This window comes from Trypanosoma melophagium, assembly GCF_022059095.1.
Source record: "Trypanosoma melophagium isolate St. Kilda chromosome Unknown ctg18segment0, whole genome shotgun sequence".
Classification (NCBI taxonomy): domain Eukaryota; phylum Euglenozoa; class Kinetoplastea; order Trypanosomatida; family Trypanosomatidae; genus Trypanosoma; species Trypanosoma melophagium.
This window is the reverse complement of record NW_027125147.1, coordinates 434,832-459,527: the sequence shown is the minus strand read 5'-3', so window position 1 is coordinate 459,527 and position 24,696 is coordinate 434,832. Positions and strand designations below refer to the sequence as shown.

The window sequence follows — 24,696 nt, the reverse complement described above, 5'->3', positions numbered from 1 at the left end:
TTTGTTGTTGTTTTTTTTTTTCGTTCTTTGATTCCTTCTATTTTAGCGGAAATGCCTGGTGCACTGTGGATCCGCAGTGTAGACATCGAAAGGAACCAGCCATTTTAGCGTCAAGAAGCCGACTTTTGATGCAGTAATAACAGTACACATGTCCACAATTTGAGCGTTGTCCTATTGTAGGGCGATCATGACATGCACAGCATACAGTATCATTCGGAACCAGATTCGCTGAAGGTGCAGTGAAGGCCTGAAGAGAGCGAGTTAAACGACTAATGTAGCGACCAACATTAACCAAAGCCAAAAAAGAGGACCACGTTTTCCAAGTAACATGTTGGTTTAAATACATCAAATTTGAGAAACGTTGTGTTTTTTGAGCGCCATACACAAGACGTAGGGAAAGCAAACGTTCCACTAGAGTACGATACTGTGCAGTCGCGAGAAAATGAAGTGTATTAATAAGCGAAAGAATAGACCAAATAATAGAAAGCAATCGAATAAATTTAGCCAGTTTGGCTTTGAGAGATCTTGGATTATCACGCTCCCAGTCTTCCTCCAACGACTTCCTCTGAACTTTCCGAATCATATACGGTATACATACCGTCAATAAGGCGTGAAGAATAAGACGAGCACGTGTTGGTGCAAGTGATGAGTCTAATCGTACCACAGATGTCATTCCCATCTCTAAGGCCTTTGCTTCATCACGCAGCACTAAATTCTGCATGCGATCCCCTATGGATTGGGCTCGTTTCCAGGTAGATCCATAGTACAATATTGCATCTAAGAGAAAAATAAGCTCATCTTGGTAAGCATAGCGGTATGTTTGTAGTCCCTCCAGTTCAAAAATTCCAAACAGACTACTACGCAAAATGTCAACTAACTCCTCTTGTGTTTGCAAGGCACAGAGTTGAAATACACGAAGCACACGGTTTTCTGGGAGTGTGGTGAACAAATTTGATGTGGGAAGTGTCCCCTGTTGTTTAACAACTGTGGCTAGTGGAAACTGTGCCGCCGCGGTGTCTTCAACCCACGCCATGGATATCACAGAATCCAATTTTATTTGTTCTTGTTTTCTTTTACTTTTTCTTTTTTGCTTCTTTTGATTATTCTTTAAAAAAAGAAAGAGAAAAAAATCATATAATATAATAAGTGATCATATAACATTCATTTGGTATCCGATAAGTAAATAAAATCATTCCACTATCAGTTGCTGCTAACACATACTGTTGTCATTGTAGAGTTTACAAAATAAAAAAAAACAGAAAAACGAAAAAGCGAAAAGCTGAAAAGAAAATGATACACAATAATAATAATAATAATAATAATAATAATAATAATAATAATAATAATAATAATAATAAAGAACGCGATGGTTTGCTTACTAAAAGACACCTCTGCTTGTACTGGATTGTAGAAACTCTGAAATGACGCTCATTGGATTTGAATGACCCATTAGACTACGATCAAGCATCACCTCAAGCCGTCCAATGTTCTCTTCACCTTCGGCTTTTAGCGACCTACATGTAGTTGCCTCCTCCTCTCGGCTTATTTCTAGAGATTGTTGTAGAGTAATTTCTATGCATGCCATCTGTTCATGAATGGCTGTATTACTGCCTTTCAGTTCCTGTAGTGCATGGTTTAATTTATCCACGACCACTGAAACTTTTGACAATGAAGTTTGAAGCCTTTGTTCTATGTTTTGAATGTTCCCCTCAACACAGACCTTGAGGGCATCACGGGATCTGTCAGTAGCCACTTGTCCCTCATCCACAATTTGTTGAATCTCGTTAAGTGATGCGTTAAGAATAGTCGTCACTTCTCGCTTATTTGTTTCTCTCTTAGAGTTAACGAGTTCCTTCATCTTTTCTAGTAGATCATCCGCTTTTGCGTCTGATGTCTTTAAAATATTCTGAAAAGCATTAACCACATTAGTTTCACTACCTGTTAACTGCATGGACTCTGATCTATGTCGTTTGGGTTTTAACCCTTCTATATTCTCTGATAATGGAGTTACTTGAGCTTCTCGTGGAACATTCTCTATTGCTCCAACTCGTTTACGCTCCTTCTTTGCCTCTAGTTCTGCAACAATCCATGAACGTATACTTGATTCTTTAAACATGTTAAGCTTCTCAGGATCCATAAAAAGCACGATAACATCTTCATCGGTTCCTCGGTTCATTAAGGCTTCAATTTTTGTTGGAAATTCATCAAGGCGAAATACAACGCGTCCATCCTTTCCAAGTGTCACAGAACGAATTGATTTATATGGAATAGTAACATTATCAGCGTTGGTAGATGTCACAAGCACGACAAGGTAGTGTAAATTAAAGTATGATACGGTTTGTCCACTTATTCTAGTATGAGCCACATCTACTCGATTAAGTGGAAACGAAAGGACACCTTCTCGACCTTCGTTAACATCCTTAAGTATATCTATCATTTTGTTTAGTAGTGTATTATCATTTGGAAGATGACGAATACTATTCAGAACACACGGACGAAGATGGCTTCCAAGATCTGCAAGGAGAGATTTGTTATGTCTCGAAAGACGAAAAAGAAGTTCAACACACTGTAATTGAAAGAAGACGTCAACACTTAATGCACAACATACCTCCAAAAACTTCCATGAGAGAATTCGTTGTTTGTTTTGTTTAGATCCCTTCACCAAATTAATAAGAGCTGTTGCTACAGCACGTTGTGTGAGACAGTTGCTCAGTGCCTCTTCCACGTTGCGAAGATATATATCATTCAACATGTTAGCAAGATCCTCCATAAAAAGAAGACCACAAGCATCCTTAGTACTGTTACCATCGCACAGACTTCCAACAACCTGCAAAAGTTCTACAACCGCGAGGCTTTGCACGGGGAATGCCCGCTGCTGTACAACCGCACGAAATATACTGTGTAATGTCTGCAAGAGTGTCTGATTCGTCCCGAATGTCTCCACGCCCTTTTCAAAGGATGCCTCACTGCGAGCGAATCCCTCCGAGAAGAGTTTAAAGAGTGCGCAGAAGGCGTCTGCGTCCCGCGCCGCGATTCCCTCCTCCGCGCGCAGCATGATGAATGATGCCTGCTGGAATATACTCTGCACCTCCACATTGTCCAGTTCCTCTGGCCGCCGCAGTATGGCGTCCACGGCGCCGGGGAGTGCCCCAAGCGGCTGGGCAATGATGTCGTGCATGTTAATGCGATTCCGCTTTGGCTGCCGTGATCGCATTAGTGGATGTGTGTTCGCAGCAGTGAGGAAATGGCGGCTGTGTACCGCCCAGCAAAGAGAGAAAGAAAGAGAGAAAGAGAAAGAGAGAAATAAACTGGCTAACCCACCACAACACAAAAGAAGAAGTAGAAGAAGAGGAATAATAATAGTAATAAATAAATAAATAAATAAAGGGATAAGTAAAGAGCAAATGGATGGACTACAATTTAGAAACCATAAGTACGAGAAAACGGAAAATTATCCTTTAGCCATCGGTCTTGTAGACAAAATCTTTACCCTATCACATCCCCTTTCTTGTCCCTTCGAATTTCATCTCAACTTGTAAGGAAAAGGTGAAGGTTACTACTACTAATAACAGACACGAGACGACAGCGTTACCAAAAAACCAAACAAAAAGAAAACAAAAACCACATACTCAGTAGAGTTATACACTATCTAGTTGTGAAACAAGTCGTCGGCGATCTTCCTTCTCTTCAATTTTGACTAGGAAAAAGGCAATGAGAATTCCAAGAAGAACTCCAACAGCGGCACCAATTACAGCAGAAAGAGTTGCTGAGAGAGCATAGTGGTTTATTTTTTCTTTTTTAGCAAACGAAGTACAGATGTAGTTCTGATCAGCATCTAACACGGCGTTGGGTCCACAGGCTTCTTTGGGGCAGTGTTCACGATAATATTGACAATAAGAAGAGGGCACAGTATCCATCACATCACATCGATCTTCTGGTAAGAGATAACAGTAACGATTTAAAACAATTGGCTTTGAAGTGTTCACATAACGCCAAACGTCTTCCAGTTTACACTCTGAATCCATGTATACCGTTCCAGAAGCAGTCTGACAACGTACCAAAACAGGTGGAATACCTGATAAATAATCTAATGTTGAATTTTCGTCCTGCATTGGTTCAGCATAACCAAAGGAGATATTACCATCTGTATATGTCGTCAATGTCAGCACTGCTCCAAAACGTGGAAACCATTTCTTGTCCATGTCATCAAGTTGAATGCCACCAAATGTATTAATTAGACCCAAAACAGTGCTGTCATGCGCAGAATAGTGATACACTTTTTTCTTTCCTTCTTCAGCATCATTTAGCATTTTAGCAGCCAAATCGTAAGCGGGGGCACCGGTTACTGCATAAGGATCAGTCGGGTGGAAAGCGTACATATGCTTAGAGTTACCATACTGTATAGGGAGTAGTTTTTCTTCAAAAAGATCACGTAATCGTTCAGATGTTTTGTTAGTATTACTTATACGACACTGAATAGCATCCGTAGCAAAAAGAGCGCACAACATAGGGGTTTTCAAACACCAATCTCCAAATTCATTAGCAAGAGTAAGAATATCATCTTCAGAAAGCATTGTCCGAGCCAACGTATCATTATTTTGATACGAATAATACCACTCTGGACGAGCAATTATATTCGGAAAGTTATAGTTAAACTCCATAAGCCAATCCGAATCAAGTGGATCGTACTTTACACGTGGTACAAAATCAGAACCTTCTTTAAAGAAAGCTTGTGCTACACCGTAAGCCGATCGAATGCAGCGGTCAGAATCTCCTGAAAGAAGATCATACACGTTGGGGTCAAAGGAAGGCATAAAGTCACCGTATACCCTGCGTAGAAGTTTTCCAAGATTAACCATCATTTTCTCACCATTTGGAGTTAGCTGGGCGTAGTCCCAAACGAGATTTCCATCAACGACGAGAGGTTCATCTCTGGCACCATGGTGGTGAACGAAGCTGAGTTGTTTGACTGTTCGAGTGTCGGCAAGAGCAAGCACTGGAAGTAGCAACAACGCAGTGAGAAGAAGAATGTTTGGACGATTCATATCTCATAGTAGTTTATTTTTCTGCAAAATCACGAAAAAAAAAAGAAGAAACAGCAAGAGCAACAAAGAAAAAAAAACAATTAGAAAAAAAGGAAAGAAAGAGATTGAGCAAAAAAAAGAAAAAGGAGCAGATAAAAGGCAAAAAAAAAAAAGGAAGGAAGGAAGGTAGAAATGATACTTTCTTTTTTTTAATTCATTGGAGGGACAAAAAAGAAAAGAAAAGAAAACAACAGGAGAATAAACAATACACGGCGTGAGTCAGCGAAAAAAAAAATAAAAGATAAGGTCTTGAAATTACACGATACGTCCGATTGCCTTTTTTGCCTTTTCGTTCAACCCAAGAATTGCAGCGCTCCATCGACGCAATGCTTGCAATCGTTCGGATTCTTGCCCCATCACCTCCTGCTCCTTCTGTCTGACAATGATAACATCCTCCTTAGCATCTAAAGAGGCGTGTAGCATACCTCGCATCATGGCCTTTACACACAGACGCATGACCTCATCACTGTTGGTAACTAATACATCCTCCAATCGCTTCATGTAAAGTCGCTCATACGGCGCAACATACGCGACAAGTGCCTGCAGACGAAGTTCCTCCAGTACCAAGTCTAGGTTCATATTAATGACAGGATCCGCCTCAAAAGTTTCCTGATATTGCTCTACAACGTGGAAGAAACCCTGAACATCATTATCAGTAAAGGTCTTCATAAGTTTTGCCATTGGAAGTATCTCTTCTGTATCCTCAAAGTTTTTTGTTTCATGAGTAGCAAATGGATCTGTAGTAGAACCACTAAGCATGCAACTAAGTACCAAGTACTTGAGACAATCCATTCTTCGTGGGTCACCGCTCTCATTATAGTTACGAAAGGCCACAGAAAAAGAACGAAATGCGGAAGTCCAGTCTCGAATATGCATGTACATTTTCCCACCGCATTCCAATACACTACCAGCTACACGAGAAGGAGGAATAGTATTTGCAATAGAAATAGCTGAAAGAAAAGTGTCTCGCATTCGCTTAAAATCATTCTTTTTGCTATACACCTCTAAAAGCAACGCATATGAAAGAAAGAGTTGTGCACTCTTTTTAAAAGAAAACTGTTCTTCTTCTTTGCACCATGCTAAAACAGGTTTCATTTCCTCTAGAACAGCATCTAAATTATTTGATTCCAGTGATAATGTTGCGTGTTTGAGTTTTGCATTAAACCAGAGCTTGCCAAATGCTCTCATATTTTTGGATGAAGCTTCAATAGTTATCTGAAGTAAACGCCTAAGACAACCTGCAGGCACACGCTGTGCCTCATCCATAAACTTTGCCATGGCCTTCTGCAAAGCCCCATTATTAATATCGTCATGCTTAAAGTTAGCAACTCGCTTGTAATATTCTAGCATCTCTTCATATGCCTTTGTGCGCAGAGTAAGTCGTGTAAGCATTTTTAGCGCCTTGAATGTCCATCTTCCTCCAATAGGGTCATCACGCACAACACTGTGAAGCCCAGCCGCACACTCCTCAGGTGAGGTGTTCATTATGGCCTTCGCATTCGCGTAGGTACTCTCCAACGCAGCTTCCCAGGCTTCGCCTTCCTCATCGCAGCCGTCCTCTTCATAGTAATAATATTCCTCCATCCCACCCTTACTTCAGGGAAGCAATTCGAGAATAAGAATAAAAGAAAAGAAAAAAAGAAAAAAACACCACACACCAGAAAGCAATACAACAAAATAACAGAATGAAACAAAAAAAGCAATAAATAAACCACAAAAAAAAAAAAGAAAAAAAAAGTTTAAAATTAGAATGACAGAGTGGACTACAGTTCATTCAAAATCACTGCGCCCATCCAACGCGGAGCAAATACATTGCAACCATGCCAGTGCATTTATTTTTCTTTTTCGGGGAATTTGGTTTTTTATTTTTGCTTTTATTTTTCTGCCTCACGTTGGAGAGCTTCCCTGTCCTTTTTTTGTTTGTTTGTTTGTTTGTTTGTTTGTCTCATAGTTTGGACTGTAAGGTATTGGTGACCGTATCAGGAGAAAGGTCATTATAAATACATAAAAAGATCAATTTCTAGTCAAAAAACATCACTCACCATGGTGGACAACTTTTCCAAACCACCATCATCATCATCACTAGCAACATCAAACACGTAGTTTTTCTTTATCTTTTGGATGATCAGTTGAAGATACAGCTTTCATACGTTGGTACCATGTACTTGATGTTGATATAGGCATCATCACCACCGTGAATTTCCAAGAGCTGGAGAGTTTCCTCCACCAAGTCACCCACATCATCACGTTTTCTTTGACCAAAGTCGACAGCATCACCACGAGCACGGCTCTTGTGACGATTCTTAAATAGGTTAAACATTGGAAGGATCTGACGGTAGTACGGTACAAGTGCCTCTCCAATGAGGTCACCACTTACCACCAATTGTTGAAGAATACGAAGGGTTGCACAGATGATCTCAGGATGACGTGTGTTTAGTGCAGTTTTAATAGGAATAATAAGCTGGGGTATTGTTGGGAGAATTTTTGCACCTCCACGTTTTAACAGATCCAAACACCCTTGACGAGCCAAAAACATATAGGGTTCCTCTGTTTCACGAATACCATCAAAGAAAATAGGTAGGTAATGGTGGTAATCCAGCCGCTCCACCTCTACCTTCCAGTCAATAGTGGGTCGGCTTCCATGCGAAACAGCTAGTGGCAAATCTCCACGATCATAGTAACGCCGAAATTCAGTGGGTGGAATTGGACGACGCTTGAAGGCGCCAGCCTTTGGTGGTTTGCTCGATCCGGCCCCATTGGCAGAGAAGGCCACCGCGGAGTTGTTCTTTGGCCGCCCTTTATACATGGAGGTGGTGGCGCCGCCAAAGCCGTGTTGGGTTCCCTTGTACGCAAACTTCACCGCCTGTACCGTCACCGGCTCCTCTACAACTTCTCTCTGCGTCTTCTCCTTTGCCGGGGCGTAGCCAGGGGGGAAAACGCCAAATGGACCCTTTCCCGCCGCCTTGTTGTATCGCTTCACAGACGGGTCACGCCTGGTACCCTTCACTATTGGTTGAATTTCATAGGACATTCTTTCTTTCTTTCTCTCTCTCTCTCTCTCTCTCTCTCTCTCTCTCTCTCTCTCTGGTTGTGTTTGTATGCGTATGTATATTTTTTTTCTTTTTTTGTTGTATTTCAGCTTCGTGCTGCACCAAAAGAATAAAATCCTTTAAAACGCCATACATAGGAAAAAAAGAAACAAAAGAAGAAAAAGGCAACGCATTTGATTCAAAAAAAAAAGGAATAAAATGTATGCTTTTATTAGGTGGTGATGAAGCCACAGAAAGAAAGAGAAAGAGAGAGAAAACAAAAAAGTTGCGTTTTTTTTTCCCCCTTTCTCCCCTCGCAATCTCCCTCTCTCGCTCATGTACTCCAAATGTTCAATTATATTTTTTATTTCATTTTTGTTTTTGTTTTAACCACTTATTTTCTTAGTTATTGTCCACTCAAAGGCAACTAATAAAACAAAGCACAAGGCAATTCACACTAGCACTAAAGTCACCCTTTAGAAAGGGTTTCTTCATCCTTCTCAGAAGGATCAACCTGGTAGTCTCCTCCAATTCGTGTGAAGGAATCCCCCTTTTCTCTTAGTATATCTTCAATATTTTTGGCCTCATCCACAAACCAACCAAGATTATCGGCTAGGAGGTGTCGCACTTCACAAGAAGGACATTGAACTATAACAATACCCTTTGTGTAAGCATGTTTGCTAAATTTCTTTACCATACGATGATCACAACGTCCACATGTAAACGCAGCTACCATATCACCTGTTTTAGTACCAATACCAGTACCACCCATCTTTGAGCTTGGTTGTTGCTCGGGATGCTGCAAAGCGTCAAGAATTAGTCGCTGATCATCTTCAGAAAGTCCTTTAATCTGCTTCTCTAGATTTTTATAAGCATTACTTTCTGAAGAAAACGCCTCGGTCTTTGAAACTCCAAGTGCTGATGATATGGACTCTCCCACTATTGGTTTCCCCCCACAAAAACGCTTCGAGCACCAGAGTATCCTGGGTTGATACATCCATCGAGCTCCTACTTGCCGCATTGGCCGAGAAAGGCATTTATGCAACATGGGAACCTACATCCAAAGATTAAAAAGAATGTCAAGACAAGAAGTATTCCAGAAGAGAAAATAGAATAATAATAATAATAATAATAATAATAATAATAATAATAATAATAATAATAATAATAATAATAATAATAATAATAATAATAAAATGATGTAACATTTATCTCCTACATGGAAAAAAACAAAAATCTTACAGAAAATATTTTAAACCCAAAATAAAACAATAATATTATTATTATTTATTTATCACTGATGGGATTGACACCATCTATTCAATGGATTAAACGTAAAACTATAACCTAATTAGAACCTTTCATAAGAGCCTCTACATCAACTCCTTTACCAGACAGCTGCCGCAACCTCGTCTTGTGTTTGCTACTATTTATATGCTCCTTGTATTGAGCATCACTTTTAAATTGCTTCTTGCACGCAGGACAGTTAAGTTTTATTTCCTCAGTTTTATCATCATCATTACCCTCAAGCATGGCAAAACCATTACTATCACCATTCTTCCCTTTTCGTGCCTCTTCAACTTGTCGTTGTTTCTCGTAGACAAGTTCCAGTGTAGAACCATCTATAGCCTCACCTCTCTCCATTCGTTCTCGTTCTTCTTCAGCTTCCCGTTCTGCAGCTTCAATCCAGAATTTTTCGTTAGCCTCACGACGTTTTTTCGCCCTTTCTTTTTCCTTCTGCTCTTTTTCTTCTGCTTTTAAACGTTCTTCTTCTTCTTGACGAGACAACTCAGCTTCCACACGAGGGTCACGACGATATACAAATCGAACAAGAGTTTGAACAGTTTGTATGTATTCTTTCTTTGCAGCACCTCTAGCTTTTTGATTAACTCTTTCTGCCATTCGCCTTGATGCACGATCAGGGATTTCATTTATTTTGTATTCATCTTCCCATGCAAAGGTTTTAAATGAACTAAAATTTTTCCAATGGCTATAGAATTTAGATAATTCGCTCCATTGAGTTGAACTATCTCCAAATTTTGGCCAATTACCTGCAATATCGTTAAACTCCACTTCACTCTCAATAATCTGATCAAACACCTGCCGATAAACAGCATAAAATCCACCCTTATCATCACCAAATCCATAAAAACAACGAGATGTAAAATATGCATATAGGTTCATATCATAAGAAGAATCAGTAGCATCCCCACCACTCAGTATAGTTTCCCGATGAGCATCATACCAGGCCCGTTCATCTGGGTCACTAAGAACTGCATAGGCATTCTGAATATCCTTAAATCTAGCAATTGTACTATCAACGTTACCATAATTTTTATCAGGATGATGAAGTAGTGCTTGTTTTTTGTATGCACGACGTATATCATCTAATGAGGCTTTCCTATCAACCTCAAGTACCTCATAGTAACACTGCTTAGGTGGTTCAGTCATTCTTTACTCTTACCGAAGGACGGAAAAAGAAAAAAAAAATAACCTCCACCTCTACCACTACCAGAAAAAAAAAAATAACAATAAAAATAAAAGGAAAACATATAGAACAATCAGGGTATCTAAAGAAAGAAAAATACAAACACTCAAAAACATAATCAAAAAACCAGAAAAAAAAATTCCATTAATTTTCAAATAGCAAGAAAGAAAAAAGCAAAATACGCCAATTTAGTGAAATTGTTCTATAGTCTCCGCAGAAAGTGGCATTAATGAATTCATTATTTGAGTTCCATTAGTGATATTTGTTGATCCTACAAGAATATGTCTTGGTTTACCCATGTTAGCTAATTTTGTCTGCAAAAAACGCAAAGCACTAATTTCTGCATGGGTGATTCCTCCAATAAAAAATACCATTGTAATTGGAAGGCCTCCAGTTAGCTCTATTTTATTCCGTATTTCAGATTTTTCACCTGGAATCAAATCCATTAAATCTCCTGTCGTATTCCACATCTCAGGCTGTGTAATCATGGTTTCTACTAATCGTATAGATAAAGGGGCATAACCACTATAAGAGTAAGCTATATCATTTGGTTGCTGTTCTTGTAAATTTTCATTCCATAAGTTAAAATGTTTCCGTATAGCAGAATAATTAAGGTTTTTACTGTCATATTTTGTTATTAATCCACAACGTTCAAGAGAAAACAAGACTGCTAAAATCTGTGGAATACCATATGATAGTAAAAGGTTTTCTTTGAGAAAATCATATGTTTTTACTTTAAGTCCACCATTAACAACAGAAAACATAGAAATAAGTCGAAGAACTTCTGCAATAGGAGCACATTTATTTATTAATTCTTCAATATATTCAAGAACCTCTTTATCATTTATTTGTTGTATAATACTTTGTTCTATTGAAATTCGTTTACGAAACTCAATACTTTGAGTTTTTTTACCGATTTCAGCAGCTATAGTAGTATGAATTCCAATTAACCGATGTATTTCTTGCATTTCAGGTAATCCTTTCATAAACTCTTTTAATTCCTTTAGTTGTTGTACTTCTTTTCGTCGATCATAACTTTGTTTTACCCATACAGATTTATTATGAAGTGCAGATCCTACATTTGTAAAATTTTTGTCACGAATCTCTCTAAACATTCGGTCACCATTATTTAAAAAAAAACGTTGACCCGATTCAACTTTAGAGCCTTCACCCAAACTAAATGGAAACGTAACATAACCACAATCTAAACCATAAAGTTCATCAATAAGACCTTCATAGGTAAGTTGTGTTAAGACAGGTGTAATATAATCTAAAGATCTATCTAAAATAAATAAAGATTCAATTTCTGGTGTAAGATCATTTAGAAATTCAGATCCCACTTCATTTTGCATTTGACTTAACATATGTACTATTTTTGATGCTCTTGACCCTTTTCCTCTAATAAGAGAAATTGTTCCAAAACGTGAAGTCTGAAGTTTTAAAAGCATTCTCGCAATCCATTGAAGAATAGTAATATCTCCATCTACCATTAAATGTTTAAATGCCAAAGGTTGTTCCATAGAAAGAATATCATCATCTAAAGGTACAAGATCCAAATCAAACTCTTTTAACGTTAAACCAGGCAAAGAACGCAAAACTTGAAATTCATTTTCAAGAACATGTTCAACCATAAGCGGTTTACGTGGAACGAAAAAAACATGTAATAAAGTTTTAGGATATTTTTGTGAATAAGCTAATAAATTCACTACTAAAAGCCTAAGAGTTTCCACGTTAGGATAAACTATAAAAAGGGCATGTTGTGCAGAAATAAAACCATCTTCACTTCCAAAAGGAAATACCCCTACAACTCCATGCTCTTTTGAAAAAATTTCTTTTAATGCTCCAATAGCATCAAAAGTCGATAGAAGATGAGGAGACACAAACAATACTTTTGTTGCTTGACCCTCCAAATCAAGACCTTCGAGAAGCAATAAAAATTCTACCTTTATTGTTTCTCGAATACTACTTAACTTGAGAACCTCACCCACTGAGGTCATTTTCGCCCAACAAACAAAAAAAAACCCTCTTTTGGCTTTGAAGAGCTAAAATGAAAAAAAAAAATTGAAAAAAAAAATAATAATAAAATGCATTATGTCCCATGTATTTTGGGGGGGGGCGAGTAACCAACTTTACTTTTTATCCCTCATTTCTTATTATTTTTTTTCTCTCTCAGCTTCACAAAAAAAAAAACAATCAAACTCCAGACGACACATAAACACGAAAAAAGATAGAAGAAGTTATCAGATAATAATTCAGTTTAGCTCGTTACCCAACGGAAAGAACCTACAATGATTGTTACCCTTTCGGGAATTGCAGAGTGAGTGCTAAGAAGAAAGCTAATACCCTGAGCATCAACACCTTGTATTCTAGCCAGCGCCAATGGTGAAAGTGAAAGAACATCCCTATCACGTACAGAAGACGATTCAAATAATGCACCAACACATCCAACAATACCTTCCAAAGCATTTTGCTCAACAACAGAAACCACTGCTTGTCCATCAATATCTTTCAAAAGAAGTAATTCAATATTTGAAAACCTTTTATTTATCTCAGATGGTTGTAAATCTATAGCGCCCCCACCGAAAAAATACCTTTCCATACAAGATGATAAACGCTCAGGTCCAGCATCCATTGGTGCAAAATGAAATGATGGAGATATTCTATCAATTCGTGTATTAGCAGTTGTTCGAGATTTTTTCATGTCATGTGATTTCAATATTCTCTCATAAAGACCACAAAAAAGGAAATCATCACCAACAGATAAAACATGAGAAATATTAAAACGTCTTATTAATTCTTCAACAAATAAAATACCACTAATCCCTTTTAAATCTGGAAGAACAATTACTGCACCACTAGAACCAGTTACACCTCCTATTTGTTTGAGAATTCTTTCACTTACACAAGATAGTATCAAATTACAATAATGGGTATAAGGTGCAAACATATTCCATTCTCCAGAAGAAGATTTTATTTGAGGTTCCGTTGATCCAGTAAAAAAACAAATAGATATAGGTCCTGATGAAATTTCTTCATCTAAAGTCATTGGATATTCAATAACACCTGCACTAACAGTTCCAGGTGTTGAAAGCATTTGAGATACACCAGAATCTAAGTCAACCAATTGTGGACACCATCCTGTTCGAGCAGCATAACTAGAAAGAGTTCTTCCAATAACATGTTTTTCAGTATCATTTTTCCCACAAATTAAAACCATTGGCCCAAAAAGTGCATTTTTGTCTGCTATATTACGAGCATCATGTATTATGCAATGATATTCAACAAGAGGTCTAACAAAAGAAGGCGTTGTAGAACGGTAACAATTCATAATAAGTTGTTTTGAACCTTCAATACGAATGGTAGCGCCACTCCAGGCAAACACAGTAAAAGTCATACCAGGTATTAAGTTATATGAAACATCAACCAATGCAGGAGCTCCAAGCACATCTACTCGAGGTTCCATTCCACTACCTACTGATATAACTTTAAGACTTGCAAAACAACGTTTGGTTTCATTTGGTACTACTACTACCAACTCTGAACCTGAACTTAGACCAATAGTAACTACCTCAATACCGCTCATTTTCTTCCTTACGAAAAAAAAAAGAGGGAAACCAAAACGAATTAAAAGTAATTGCTTTTTTTTTTTAAGAGAATCAAAGAGCAAAGGGAAAAGGCGGGAACGGTAAAACACTCACCATACAACAAAAAAAAAAGACATGAAGAACTCCCCTCAAAAAAAAAAAGCTTTTCCGACCCGCAGGGACCCGACACCGCTTTCGCGAAAGGCCGGGGCCATCAACGCCCCTTTCCCCCCCACCGCCCGAGGGCCCCTACCCTTATTTATTTATTTATTTGTTCCGGACCCTCCCCTGCGCGGGGGCCCGGCGAATGGGGAAGAAGAGCCCGGGGAGGACGCCCCACGGCCGCCAAAAAAAGAGGACGGAGGGGGAAAGGGGGCAAAAAAAAGGGGACGGGGGTGGGGCGGAATTTGTGGGCCGGGTCGTTCCCGATTGTCTTGGGATTTTCCCTCTGGGACTGGTGCCTGGGGAAGGTTTTTTTCCCCCCTGGACTGGAGGTCTGTCTTGGGGTGTCTCTTGTTTTTAGGTTATTTTGTAGTCTTGTGATTTTTCTTTTGCTCTGATCATAAATCTCTTCTTTTCTCTCATGTTTTTTTCTGTTTCACCCTCCAGAAAATATCGATGATGAAATCTTCTTTGCGTTTCGCAATGAAACAAACAGTAGCCTTGTACCTGAAGTCAGGCATGCTGAAATGTTATGAACAGGAGGCTTTTGAGGCTTCTAGAAGACTTGAGGGATCAAAGACCTATCCAGGCCCTATACGTGCAGCTACTCCTGGAGATACACGTTTCTATGCTGGTAGTTTAGAATCTATTCTTCAGGATACGGACAGACATTATTGGAGAGCGGTAACAGATGATCCTCAAGTACAATACCTTATTCCATTGCGTATACGTTTCAAAATTTTTACTTGGGTTACCACTGGTTGGGAACAGCGACTTCAAGCTGTTCAAATTATGGCTCCAAGAGATAGTACTATTCGTCAAATTATTGAATTGGTTACTATAGAAAATCAATCTCCATATCTCTGCACATCCCCATTTACTCTTTCTATAGATGGGAAAGAGTTAGATCCAGAAAAGACTTTGTCAGACTATGGAATTTCAGAGCATTCCCGTATAGACGCAATTGAGAAGCAAGATCATTTACTTCATAAAGAAAGCGAACGACCGAGAGATTGGACAATTGATGAGATGACTGCAGAATATATGGAACGTAGCCCATACAAAGAAATGGGAATGCAACCTCGAGCTAATTTAGCACCCCGATATGAAGCGCGACCAAAGGGTTACTTTGGAAGAAATAATTATAGTGGTATGAAACAGGAATCTTAAGTCTGTTTTTTTTTTTTTGCAATAGTAAATTTTACATTTGTTTATTAATCTTTGTTTTTTTCTTTAAATTATACATATGGTGTGGATTGATCCTTCAATGAAATTTTTATTCTCTCGATTAGTAAATAAGGTTTAGCACTTTTTTTTTTTTGCTTTCTTCTAGAGTTTTTCTTTTTTTCTTGGCGCTATTTTTTTTTTTTTTTTTGGTCCGTTAATTAATTAATAAAGCATGATGGATGTTAAGGAAAGGACTGATACAGTTTTGGCTTTTGCTGATGATGTTATTGCTTCCATTGGTATTGATTCTTCAGTAACTGGGATTCAATCATATTCTAAATTGGATAAATTGAATTCGTCTGTGGCATGTTTTAATGTAGCTGAAAAATCTACTCAAACGGAGATTATTTCATTAAGTAAAGCAACTCAAAGCTGTATATCTACAAAAAACACAGGAATACAAGTAGCATCAGTTAGTGTTCATAGAAGTACACAAATCAATTCATGTCAATCTTCTGCATCAACTCAGACAGATCCGGATATGTCAGTTGAAGTTGTAAAAGATTTATTAAGAAATAGTATGAACATGGTTTTTACAAAGTTATTAAGACTGGAAAGACTATGCGTAAACTTACTTGGTCGTTTTGGTAATTGTGGTCCTCAACTGCGCAGATTGTCACATAATGTTAATTCACTTAAAAACTCGGAAAATATCGCTAAAGAAAACTTAAATACGGCGCATGCGGCTTTAAGGATAAGTTCTTTATTGATGTTAGAATTAGAAAATAGAAATGCTCTAATTGAAGAAGAAATGAATTTGCGCTATAATATGGTTTCCATCGCTCATAGTGCCGCGATAACTTTTTTTCGGGAATCCGAAAAGGCATTTTTATCTACTCGAAGTGAATTGTTTGATAAGTTAGATTACATAGATGTTCTACAAAAGCAATTACATAACCAAATAGAAGGAAATGGTAGCATGACTGCTAATACTACGACTGCTATTTGTAGCACTGATACTACTAATATCATTGATACAAATGAAGGATGTGATTGTTTATCGGGAAAAAATCTTACAGATTTTGAAGACGATAATGAGTCTTTGAAGGACATGAAAAAGTTGCTTACAGAGTGTTGGGTCCTTTTGGGGCAAGACACTTGATTTGTAATATACATATAAAAATAATTTATAATATGGATATGGCTTTTCTTTTCTTTTTATTCTGTTTTCAGTATAAAGTTTAGTTCTGTGAGGATATCTATATAGTTTTTTTTTTCTATTTTCTTCTCTCTCTTGTTATTTCTTAAATTTGATTTGATTTACGGTTGCGAATTTTGACATGGTCCTAGAACAGGAAGTAATCATTACAAGACACAAACGAGATGGCTTTCAGGTTTATTACTTTACCTCTTAAGAAGTCGATGCCCCCCAAAGAAAATTCTAACGTTGACCTTAAAGGTATTCCATCTGATGTAAAAAAAGGCATTTGGGCAAAAAGAAACTTTTGTACTTCTCAATTTGAATCCTTCTATAATGCATTTGAAAAAGGTGGGAAATATATGAATTCCTCATGGCAAACTGCCGAGGGGAGGGAAAAAATGATGACCAACCTCGTGGATGCAGTAAATAATTATGCAACGGAAGTGGCTACAATATTATACAAGTTTCCGGTTTTTGCTTATGGTTATTATTATAGCTGGAGTTCTTCTTTAGGAGATAAACAATATATTGCGTTTGATGATTTTCGTTACGACTTGCAGTGTATGTTTTTCAACATTGCAGTGGTTTTTATGAATATAACAGAGAAATTACTATGTTGGGATAAGACACCTGGTAATGCCTCTGCCCTTGAAAAAGAGGGGTATCGTTACCTTTTACAGGCAGCAGGTTTTTTCGATCTCGTTAAAGAAATGAGGGAGGATGTAAAGGCATATTGTGTTGGTATTACAAAATTAGATCCCCCTGAAGAAGTCACAACTTCTTTTCTAGAATTTTGTTATTTTATCGTTCTAGCACAAGCTCAAGAAATTGGAACAACAAAAGCAGTTGAAAACGAATTGAATGGTGGTAAAATACTGGTGGCAAAGTTGTCACATCAAGTACTCAAATTATATGAAGAAGCTAAAAATATTGCAGACAGTAGAATTACCTGTAATCATGAGATATATCTAAAGGTATTAAGATTGGTTCAAGTAAAAATCGATGTTTTTAGGGCCCTTACATTCAGTCATGCAGCCTCTAGTGTTTTTGATAGTAGTCCTAGTGAGGGCATGTGGTTTGTTTCTCAGCTTGATAAGTTGATAAAAATTGTGAATAGCCATCGTGATCACTCAATAATAAAGAGAAGAAAAATACCTTTTCGCGGGGACGATCTTATTCAAGGATGTTGTACTATTGTACAGAGAAATTGTGAGAGATGTACGAGGATAAATTCTATGGTACACCGTGCAAAGACTGCAGAGGGTCCACTCTCTCTTCCTCCACCTATGGTATTAGCCCAGAAGAAACCAATAAAGCTTCCTGTTCCATTTCCTCATCAGGTAGTTGGTGATACTCCAAAATTGGCTTCAAACGAAGAGAAACCTGGAGAATGACAATCAATTATTACAAATTCTCTTCGTGTTTTGCTTATTTGCATGTGTCTTTTTTGGGGGGTGATAATTATGTGCATTTTTTTTTTCTTTTTTTGGTGTAGAACAATAAGAAAAAAGTTCGTATAATTCTGTTATCTAAATGGGTCTTTTTTTATTTGTTTACAATTTCTTGTTTTGTCTAAGTTAATAATATTATCCTTTTTTTTTAATTGTTATTGTGGTCATACTTACATTTATAGTTGATAAGATCTATTAAAAAAAGAAAAAGAAATAAGTGATGTTCTCCCGTACCGCTGTCCGAAGTTGGATTAACAAAAACACCAAGGTTATTTGCCAAGGTATCACCGGAAAGCACGGTACCTACCATACAGAACAAGCCATTGCTTATGGCACGAAGATGGTTGGTGGTGTAAATCCTAAGAAGGCGGGAACGAACTACCTTGGTCTCCCTGTCTTTGGTACAGTCGCTGAGGCTGTGAAGAAAACAGGTGCTGATGCGAGTGTTATATACGTTCCTGCCCCTCACTGCGCTGCTGCTGTGGAAGAAGCTCTTGATGCTGAAGTTCCCCTTGTGGTCGTCATTACTGAGGGAATTCCTCAGTGGGATATGCTTCGTGTAAAATCCATGCTTCTTTCTCAGAACAAGACCCGCCTTATCGGTCCCAACTGCCCCGGTATAATCAAGCCTGAAGAATGCAAGATTGGTATTATGCCTGGTCACATTCACAAGAAGGGATGCATTGGTGTGGTTTCACGAAGTGGCACATTGACCTATGAGGCAGTTGCTCAGACCACTGCCACCAATCTTGGACAGTCACTCTGTGTCGGAATTGGTGGTGATCCGTTTAACGGTACCAACATGATTGATTGTGTCAAGCTGTATCTTGAAGATCCGGAAACAGAGGGTATTATTCTCATTGGTGAGATTGGAGGAAGCGCAGAAGAAGAGGCTGCTGAATTCATCAAGAACCACCCAATTAAAAAGCCAGTGGTCTCCTTCATTGGTGGCGCGACTGCTCCTCCAGGCCGTCGTATGGGTCATGCCGGCGCTGTGGTGTCTGGTGGACAGGGTACTGCAAAGGGTAAGATGGACGCACTGGAGGCTGCAGGCGCTATTATATCCCAATCCCCGGCACAGCTTGGTAATCTGATGGCTGAGGCTATCAAGAAGAAGCGCGGAACAGCGTAAGGTATTTTCTGTCAAGGCAGCGGTTGTGTGAATCTCCAATGGAAATAATCTTGGACGCCTGTTTGGAGGCGAGCCAATAACATTAAGAAAAACAACATAAGAGCAAGAAATTATTTATAAAAGAGATTGTTATTTGTGTGTGTGTGTGTTTTTTTTTTTTTTAAGACAGAGAAACTAAGAAAGGAAGGGAAAAAAAGCGTCGCCATCCGAACTCTGGGTAAAATCAAAGTGTCAAAAGGAACGGGAAAAAATTTATCCATCTGCTGTAGACACTTAGAAAGAGTGGAACCCTAAAATGTAAGAGGTGGGACACATGATGTATTAAGCGTGGTATCTCTCCTGTTTTCAAATTACTTTTGCAAGAGTTGTTCTTCGTTGTCATTTTTTTTTTTCTTTATTGCCTACTCTACTGATGAAAGCAAAGAGTGTTTGTTTTTTTTTTTTCGCTCTGCAGAGTCAACATTTTTTTTCTCTTTTCACTTTGCCTTGTCCTGCCACGGGGGATTCTTTTTTTTTTTTTTCGTTAATGTTTCCACACGAAAGTGTGCATTCAACATAATGAAACTGGGATCATCCACTCAGGACAACAAAAAAAATGATCGGGTTTGAAATTGAAGAAAAAACATCACTAAAGGAAAGAAAAAAAGAACAAGAAATATACACAGAAAGAACAACCAAAAAAAAAAAAAAGAACGACTCGCTTCCACGTAAATTACGCAGGTGTCTTCCCATTCTTCGGCTACATATTCCTTTTTTAAATTACAAACGAGAAAAACAAAAGGAAAAGCATTAAGAAGAGGAAAAAAAGTAATAAAAGCATCAATAAAAAGAAAGCCGGAATGTCTCTTCGTTGTGTAGGAGGCAAACAAAAAAAAAAAATGTCTTGTTTCTGGAACTTCTTTTTTTTTTTTCTAGCAATTCTCTTGATTAACGTATGAAGAATATGTTTTTGTGAATCCTTTTCTGTTTTTTTCTTTCTAGAAAAAGGAATATAGCGTGTAAGCTTTCCTGAATAAAAAAAATGGATGAAGAATACGATGATTATGATGAGTACAACGATGCCGCCGATGATTGGGAGGCAGAAGCAGCAGAGGAGGAAGCACGTGAAAAAGAGATTCTTGAACAAAAGGCATTAATTGAGGAACTGAAATTCCAGAAGCGCATTAAGGCTCCTGCAAAGGGGAAGAAGGTAGAAGTTGAAGAGGAGGAAATGCTTCCGTCCGATATTACGCGAGCCCTTAATGAGATGATTGAAAAGGCCAGCAGCGCTGCTGAAATGATCTATTTAAATAAAGGTTCTTCAGATGACGGGAAAAGTTATGCTATTATTGCAGATATGCCGATTACCACCCCTGAAGAAGCCACATTGCTTGGTGAAGCCATTGCTAATCGTGTCTTGGAATTTTCTACATCATCACACTTTAATGCTTTGATTGATGCCATATTTAAGGATCTCCAGCATGAGTTTAAAACACCTGCTTCTCTAAATGCAGAAGTGGGTCAACTGCGTGTAGCAAGCGAGGAAGCGAAGCGTAGAGCAAAGAAAGCGAAGAAAACGAAAGGAGGACACCACAATGACGACACTGCTGCAAATGAAGATGATGTAGAAGGGATACCAACTCACGATGCAGTGGGTTTCAATAAGGTAGAAGATAAAGCTGTCGCTGGTGTCCCCGATGAAGATTATGATTTTATTTGAGTCTTTCTTTCAATAGCAGAGAAACTCTGGACGAAAATTAAAAGAGTTCGTTATCACGATGAATATGGATTCTTCTTAAGCTGTTGTTGTTGTTTTTTTTTTTTGTTATCTTAAAACATACCAAACGTGAACAAGGCAAAGTTGATAAAGGGAAATGTAAATAAAAATGGTTATGTGTCTTTTTTATATGTTTGTTCTTTCTTTTCCTGTTTCCTTTTTGATTTTTATGTGTGGTTGTTGTTTTTTGGTCCAGGCGTAAGCAAAAAAAAAAACAAAGAAAGGATTTTTATAAAAGTAAAGAAAAAAAAGCAGATTATATATATATATATCTGATGGACCCCAAGGCATTTATTTTATCCTTTGAGGACATTGTAACTCTGAGTAATACAGAGGGCCCAAGACAGAATGTTCTCGAGCCCAAATTTACAGCTAGAGACCAAATGGAGGCATTACGAGAATCTGTAACCAACGCCTACAATAATGATGCTTCCTTAATAGCATTAAGTCAACTGTGTCGGTGTACTATCTTCATTGGATTGAATATGCTAGAGACTGATGAAGAAAGTAACGGTGTGATTGAGTTGCGTAAAGCCTATACTATGACGCTTTCAGGTGCCAAGAAAGAACTTCTGGAAAATGTTGCAAATGTTGAGGCATACCCATTGGAAGAGATTCTAAAGAATGAAGCACCCTATGTAGATGCTACACATGAATATGCCTTTGTTACTGAATTTATGCGTGTTCACAATGCATTGGGAATATATCTTTGTAATCGTGATGCAGAATTACGTATAAACGATGCAAAGCAGGTTTTACAGGTAGCAGAGAAGGCATACAAGTCTTGGAATGACTGGTTTCGATCACGTCCTGGAAGTTGTGTTATGGAAGAAGTTCCTGTACTAGATAATGGTACCCTTGATCGAGCCAATATCCCTCCGGATGTACTGGAGGCTTATACCCTTCGGTTTGAAATGGATACCGCGTTTACTTCAACGCTTTTTTTTCTAGCGCAAGTTTATACAGCTTGTCAAGTGCCAACATTGGCTTCACGCTACTGTCACCATACCATGTACCATCAGCTGCTTAACAAGGTGGAATTCTCAAAGAAGGATTGGGCAACTAATGCTTTGCATCTTAGTGCATTTTATAGCAGTCACTTTGATTATGGAAAAGCCCTCCATTGTCTCCGTGCTGGAGAATATATGATGCCTAAGGAAAAAGCAAATGAGGAAACATTAGGAATTGTGGCATGGGCATATGGAAAGTTCCATTTACATCGATTAAATCATTACGCTGAAGTTCGTCAACAATGTGCACCACCTGGACCTTTACCGGATGAATTTGAAGCATGGTGGGTAAATTTTCCTCTTGATATTCCACCACCTGAACCTCTTCCGGCCATTGAAACCTGTGAAGATGCCCGTGAATGTTTTAAAGAAGGTAATAAATGGTTTAATGAAGCTCTTAAGTACTACTTGTATGATGGAAGTTGTACTGATCATATTGAGATCGTTAGAGATATTACAAGATTATATGCGGCACTTATTCTATTTGAAGAAAATCGTGATCGCATCATCGCCATGCATCAGCGCCGTGCTGCACTTATTGAACCATTTCCAGGTGATCTTAATTTTAATGCCTATCCTACATTAATTCGACAGTTACTTTTTGATTTGGGAAGTATATATGATGAAATATTAGAACTACGTATTCAACAGAAGGAAAATCCAACTGAGGATGAAAAACCACTCTCTGACAAAAAAATAAACGCTATTACTGACAAGACACAATCCTTTTATGAACGTTTTTGTAACACATGGAAAGATACCAAAACTGGTCAAGTTCCTGAAATCCTGGAGGAGGAGTCTAGACTACCTTTCTTCAGAGCCTTAATGCGATTGGCACAATTACAGGCAAAACGTTATTTTAAACGTCCAAAAGAGGAATATGATAACATTGGACTTACCATCAAAATGTATCAAGAGGTTATTAATTTTGCATCACATAATCCCATGGGGGAAAAGGCAGATGTGGAAGTAAAATTATGCCGTGAAATGGTAACTCTCTTACCAATGAAGCAAAGAGATTTGTGGCAGGCGTTTCACCGATCTGTATGATTCTACACAAGATGAAAGGAGAGGGTTCTAGGAGAACCTTTTACTCTTGTTCTCATTAGTGTTGTGATTAATGTTGGAACAACGATTTTATTGCCATTAACATTTTTTTTTTCTATTTATTTACGTGTTAATGTTGGGTCAACAAATCTCTATGCAGGCATGTATAGACACACCAATACCCACAAATAAGCATAGGAAGAGAGGCGGGGAGAAAAAGAGCGGGGACAAAAGAACGGGAAACGAAAACAAAAGAAAAAATGTATTGAAATATACACCCAAATCCATTCTTTCATTAGCGTTTTCTTTGTTTCACTTTTCGATGCCTTTTTTTTTTTTCTCTCTCTCTCTCTCTCTCTCTCTAATATATATATATTTTTTTTTAAAGGTGTGAAGTAAATTGAGATGACTGGCGGTTTTGAAGAGGATTTCACCAAAGCAGCATCTCTTGTACGGGAACGAAACCACGTGGATGCTATTGGCATCTACACAACAATTGTCGCCCATGACTTGGCCACAATAAACGAAAAGGTGCGGGCATACTCCAATCTAAGTGCCTGTTATGCCGCACGGGAACAGTACAAAGACGCCCTTGGCGCCGCAAAGAAGGCACTAGAGTTGGATGAGACGAACAGTAAAGTGCATGGACGATTGGCCACAGCATATCATGGATTAAAACACTACGAGGAGGCTGCACAACACTACAAGCGGGCTAATGAATTAGATCCCAGCAATGCATTCTATTTACAACAATATCAGGCTGTTTTGCTACTCATACGAGATGGAAGGGGTATCGCCTCACAGGAGACAAAGGATGCATATTATTATCGTAAAGGAATTGAACAGGGAAAAGAGGCGATGACGAAAGGGGAATACTTAAGCGCTGTGCGACATTTCTCAAAGGCGATTGAACTCCATAAACGCTGCGCTACTGAGACCAACGATAACAATAACAACGGGGCAAATAAATTATCTGACCTAGCCGTTTTACTATGTAACCGAAGTGCAGCCTATAGTCGTCTAGCACGTTACGCGGAGTCTTTAGAAGATGGAATGAAGGCGGCAGAAGTACATCCCATGTATGCTAGGGCGTTTTTCCGCATAGGACACGCACAACATCAATTAAAACATCCTAATGAGGCATACACTGCACTGCGGCGGTGTTTAGAATTAGATCCTACCCACAATGAGGCGAAATCGCTCATTGCAGAAGTAGAGCAGGTGGTGGCGGATCTTAAGAAGACGGCGGAAGAAAAACAACGGGAGAAAGAAGAACAAGTGCGGGAAATTCGGGAAATGCAAAATGCAGAGAGAATTACAGAGTCTATGCAAGGTAGTAGTATCAGTTATCGAGGACGTGCCCACGCAACATCATATGCACACTGTAGTTACTGCAATGATGCTGGACACTCACGTGCGGAATGTCCCCTCTTGCGGCGCAAGCGATCCCGAACGTCTTGAAAGTGAATATCCCTTTGTAAAGGAGTAATATTAGTAGTATTTGTGGTTGTTGTTTCAGAATTGTACATTTTGAATTTGAATAAGGTAAATAAATAAATAAAAACCTTTGGTTTATTTATTTATT

The 24,696-nt window shown here is 38.4% G+C and overlaps 16 protein-coding genes across 16 annotated transcripts; 7 read left to right on the top strand and 9 right to left on the bottom strand.

The window, feature by feature from the left end:
- Positions 1-37: 37 nt before the first annotated feature.
- LSM04_006085 (Pex) lies at positions 38-1,033 on the bottom strand (the record flags this gene model as incomplete). The annotated part of the gene is made up of 1 exon (XM_067331682.1): positions 38-1,033. The coding sequence occupies one exon, from the start codon at positions 1,031-1,033 to the stop codon at positions 38-40; it is 996 nt and encodes a 331-aa protein (XP_067193135.1).
- Positions 1,034-1,378: 345 nt separating this feature from the next.
- On the bottom strand, positions 1,379-3,214 carry LSM04_008117 (uncharacterized protein; the record flags this gene model as incomplete). Its single annotated transcript, XM_067331681.1, has 1 exon — positions 1,379-3,214. One exon carries the CDS (start codon positions 3,212-3,214, stop codon positions 1,379-1,381), a length of 1,836 nt encoding a protein of 611 aa, XP_067193174.1.
- Positions 3,215-3,638: 424 nt separating this feature from the next.
- On the bottom strand, positions 3,639-5,045 carry LSM04_008729 (Histidine phosphatase superfamily; the record flags this gene model as incomplete). The annotated part of the gene is made up of 1 exon (XM_067331680.1): positions 3,639-5,045. The coding sequence occupies one exon, from the start codon at positions 5,043-5,045 to the stop codon at positions 3,639-3,641; it is 1,407 nt and encodes a 468-aa protein (XP_067193199.1).
- A 294-nt stretch (positions 5,046-5,339) lies between these two features.
- LSM04_000019 (Proteasome component (PCI) domain) lies at positions 5,340-6,668 on the bottom strand (the record flags this gene model as incomplete). Its single annotated transcript, XM_067331678.1, has 1 exon — positions 5,340-6,668. The coding sequence occupies one exon, from the start codon at positions 6,666-6,668 to the stop codon at positions 5,340-5,342; it is 1,329 nt and encodes a 442-aa protein (XP_067192990.1).
- A 541-nt stretch (positions 6,669-7,209) lies between these two features.
- On the bottom strand, positions 7,210-8,115 carry LSM04_005518 (Parkin co-regulated protein; the record flags this gene model as incomplete). The annotated part of the gene is made up of 1 exon (XM_067331677.1): positions 7,210-8,115. One exon carries the CDS (start codon positions 8,113-8,115, stop codon positions 7,210-7,212), a length of 906 nt encoding a protein of 301 aa, XP_067193127.1.
- Positions 8,116-8,582: 467 nt separating this feature from the next.
- Positions 8,583-9,134, bottom strand: LSM04_005501 (zinc finger protein; the record flags this gene model as incomplete). The annotated part of the gene is made up of 1 exon (XM_067331676.1): positions 8,583-9,134. The coding sequence occupies one exon, from the start codon at positions 9,132-9,134 to the stop codon at positions 8,583-8,585; it is 552 nt and encodes a 183-aa protein (XP_067193125.1).
- A 326-nt stretch (positions 9,135-9,460) lies between these two features.
- Positions 9,461-10,564, bottom strand: LSM04_008525 (DnaJ domain; the record flags this gene model as incomplete). The annotated part of the gene is made up of 1 exon (XM_067331675.1): positions 9,461-10,564. One exon carries the CDS (start codon positions 10,562-10,564, stop codon positions 9,461-9,463), a length of 1,104 nt encoding a protein of 367 aa, XP_067193186.1.
- Positions 10,565-10,789: 225 nt separating this feature from the next.
- LSM04_005697 (Sec1-like protein) lies at positions 10,790-12,598 on the bottom strand (the record flags this gene model as incomplete). The annotated part of the gene is made up of 1 exon (XM_067331674.1): positions 10,790-12,598. The coding sequence occupies one exon, from the start codon at positions 12,596-12,598 to the stop codon at positions 10,790-10,792; it is 1,809 nt and encodes a 602-aa protein (XP_067193129.1).
- A 260-nt stretch (positions 12,599-12,858) lies between these two features.
- On the bottom strand, positions 12,859-14,184 carry LSM04_008305 (Clp1; the record flags this gene model as incomplete). The annotated part of the gene is made up of 1 exon (XM_067331673.1): positions 12,859-14,184. The coding sequence occupies one exon, from the start codon at positions 14,182-14,184 to the stop codon at positions 12,859-12,861; it is 1,326 nt and encodes a 441-aa protein (XP_067193180.1).
- A 619-nt stretch (positions 14,185-14,803) lies between these two features.
- On the top strand, positions 14,804-15,517 carry LSM04_008662 (uncharacterized protein; the record flags this gene model as incomplete). The annotated part of the gene is made up of 1 exon (XM_067331672.1): positions 14,804-15,517. One exon carries the CDS (start codon positions 14,804-14,806, stop codon positions 15,515-15,517), a length of 714 nt encoding a protein of 237 aa, XP_067193193.1.
- A 229-nt stretch (positions 15,518-15,746) lies between these two features.
- Positions 15,747-16,676, top strand: LSM04_009013 (uncharacterized protein; the record flags this gene model as incomplete). The annotated part of the gene is made up of 1 exon (XM_067331671.1): positions 15,747-16,676. One exon carries the CDS (start codon positions 15,747-15,749, stop codon positions 16,674-16,676), a length of 930 nt encoding a protein of 309 aa, XP_067193207.1.
- Positions 16,677-16,897: 221 nt separating this feature from the next.
- LSM04_004132 (BRO1 domain) lies at positions 16,898-18,109 on the top strand (the record flags this gene model as incomplete). Its single annotated transcript, XM_067331670.1, has 1 exon — positions 16,898-18,109. One exon carries the CDS (start codon positions 16,898-16,900, stop codon positions 18,107-18,109), a length of 1,212 nt encoding a protein of 403 aa, XP_067193074.1.
- A 277-nt stretch (positions 18,110-18,386) lies between these two features.
- On the top strand, positions 18,387-19,298 carry LSM04_001673 (CoA-binding; the record flags this gene model as incomplete). Its single annotated transcript, XM_067331669.1, has 1 exon — positions 18,387-19,298. The coding sequence occupies one exon, from the start codon at positions 18,387-18,389 to the stop codon at positions 19,296-19,298; it is 912 nt and encodes a 303-aa protein (XP_067193024.1).
- Positions 19,299-20,319: 1,021 nt separating this feature from the next.
- Positions 20,320-20,997, top strand: LSM04_004642 (uncharacterized protein; the record flags this gene model as incomplete). Its single annotated transcript, XM_067331667.1, has 1 exon — positions 20,320-20,997. The coding sequence occupies one exon, from the start codon at positions 20,320-20,322 to the stop codon at positions 20,995-20,997; it is 678 nt and encodes a 225-aa protein (XP_067193091.1).
- Positions 20,998-21,329: 332 nt separating this feature from the next.
- On the top strand, positions 21,330-23,114 carry LSM04_005969 (KIF-1 binding protein; the record flags this gene model as incomplete). Its single annotated transcript, XM_067331666.1, has 1 exon — positions 21,330-23,114. The coding sequence occupies one exon, from the start codon at positions 21,330-21,332 to the stop codon at positions 23,112-23,114; it is 1,785 nt and encodes a 594-aa protein (XP_067193131.1).
- Positions 23,115-23,516: 402 nt separating this feature from the next.
- LSM04_008227 (uncharacterized protein) lies at positions 23,517-24,572 on the top strand (the record flags this gene model as incomplete). The annotated part of the gene is made up of 1 exon (XM_067331665.1): positions 23,517-24,572. One exon carries the CDS (start codon positions 23,517-23,519, stop codon positions 24,570-24,572), a length of 1,056 nt encoding a protein of 351 aa, XP_067193177.1.
- Positions 24,573-24,696: the final 124 nt, after the last annotated feature.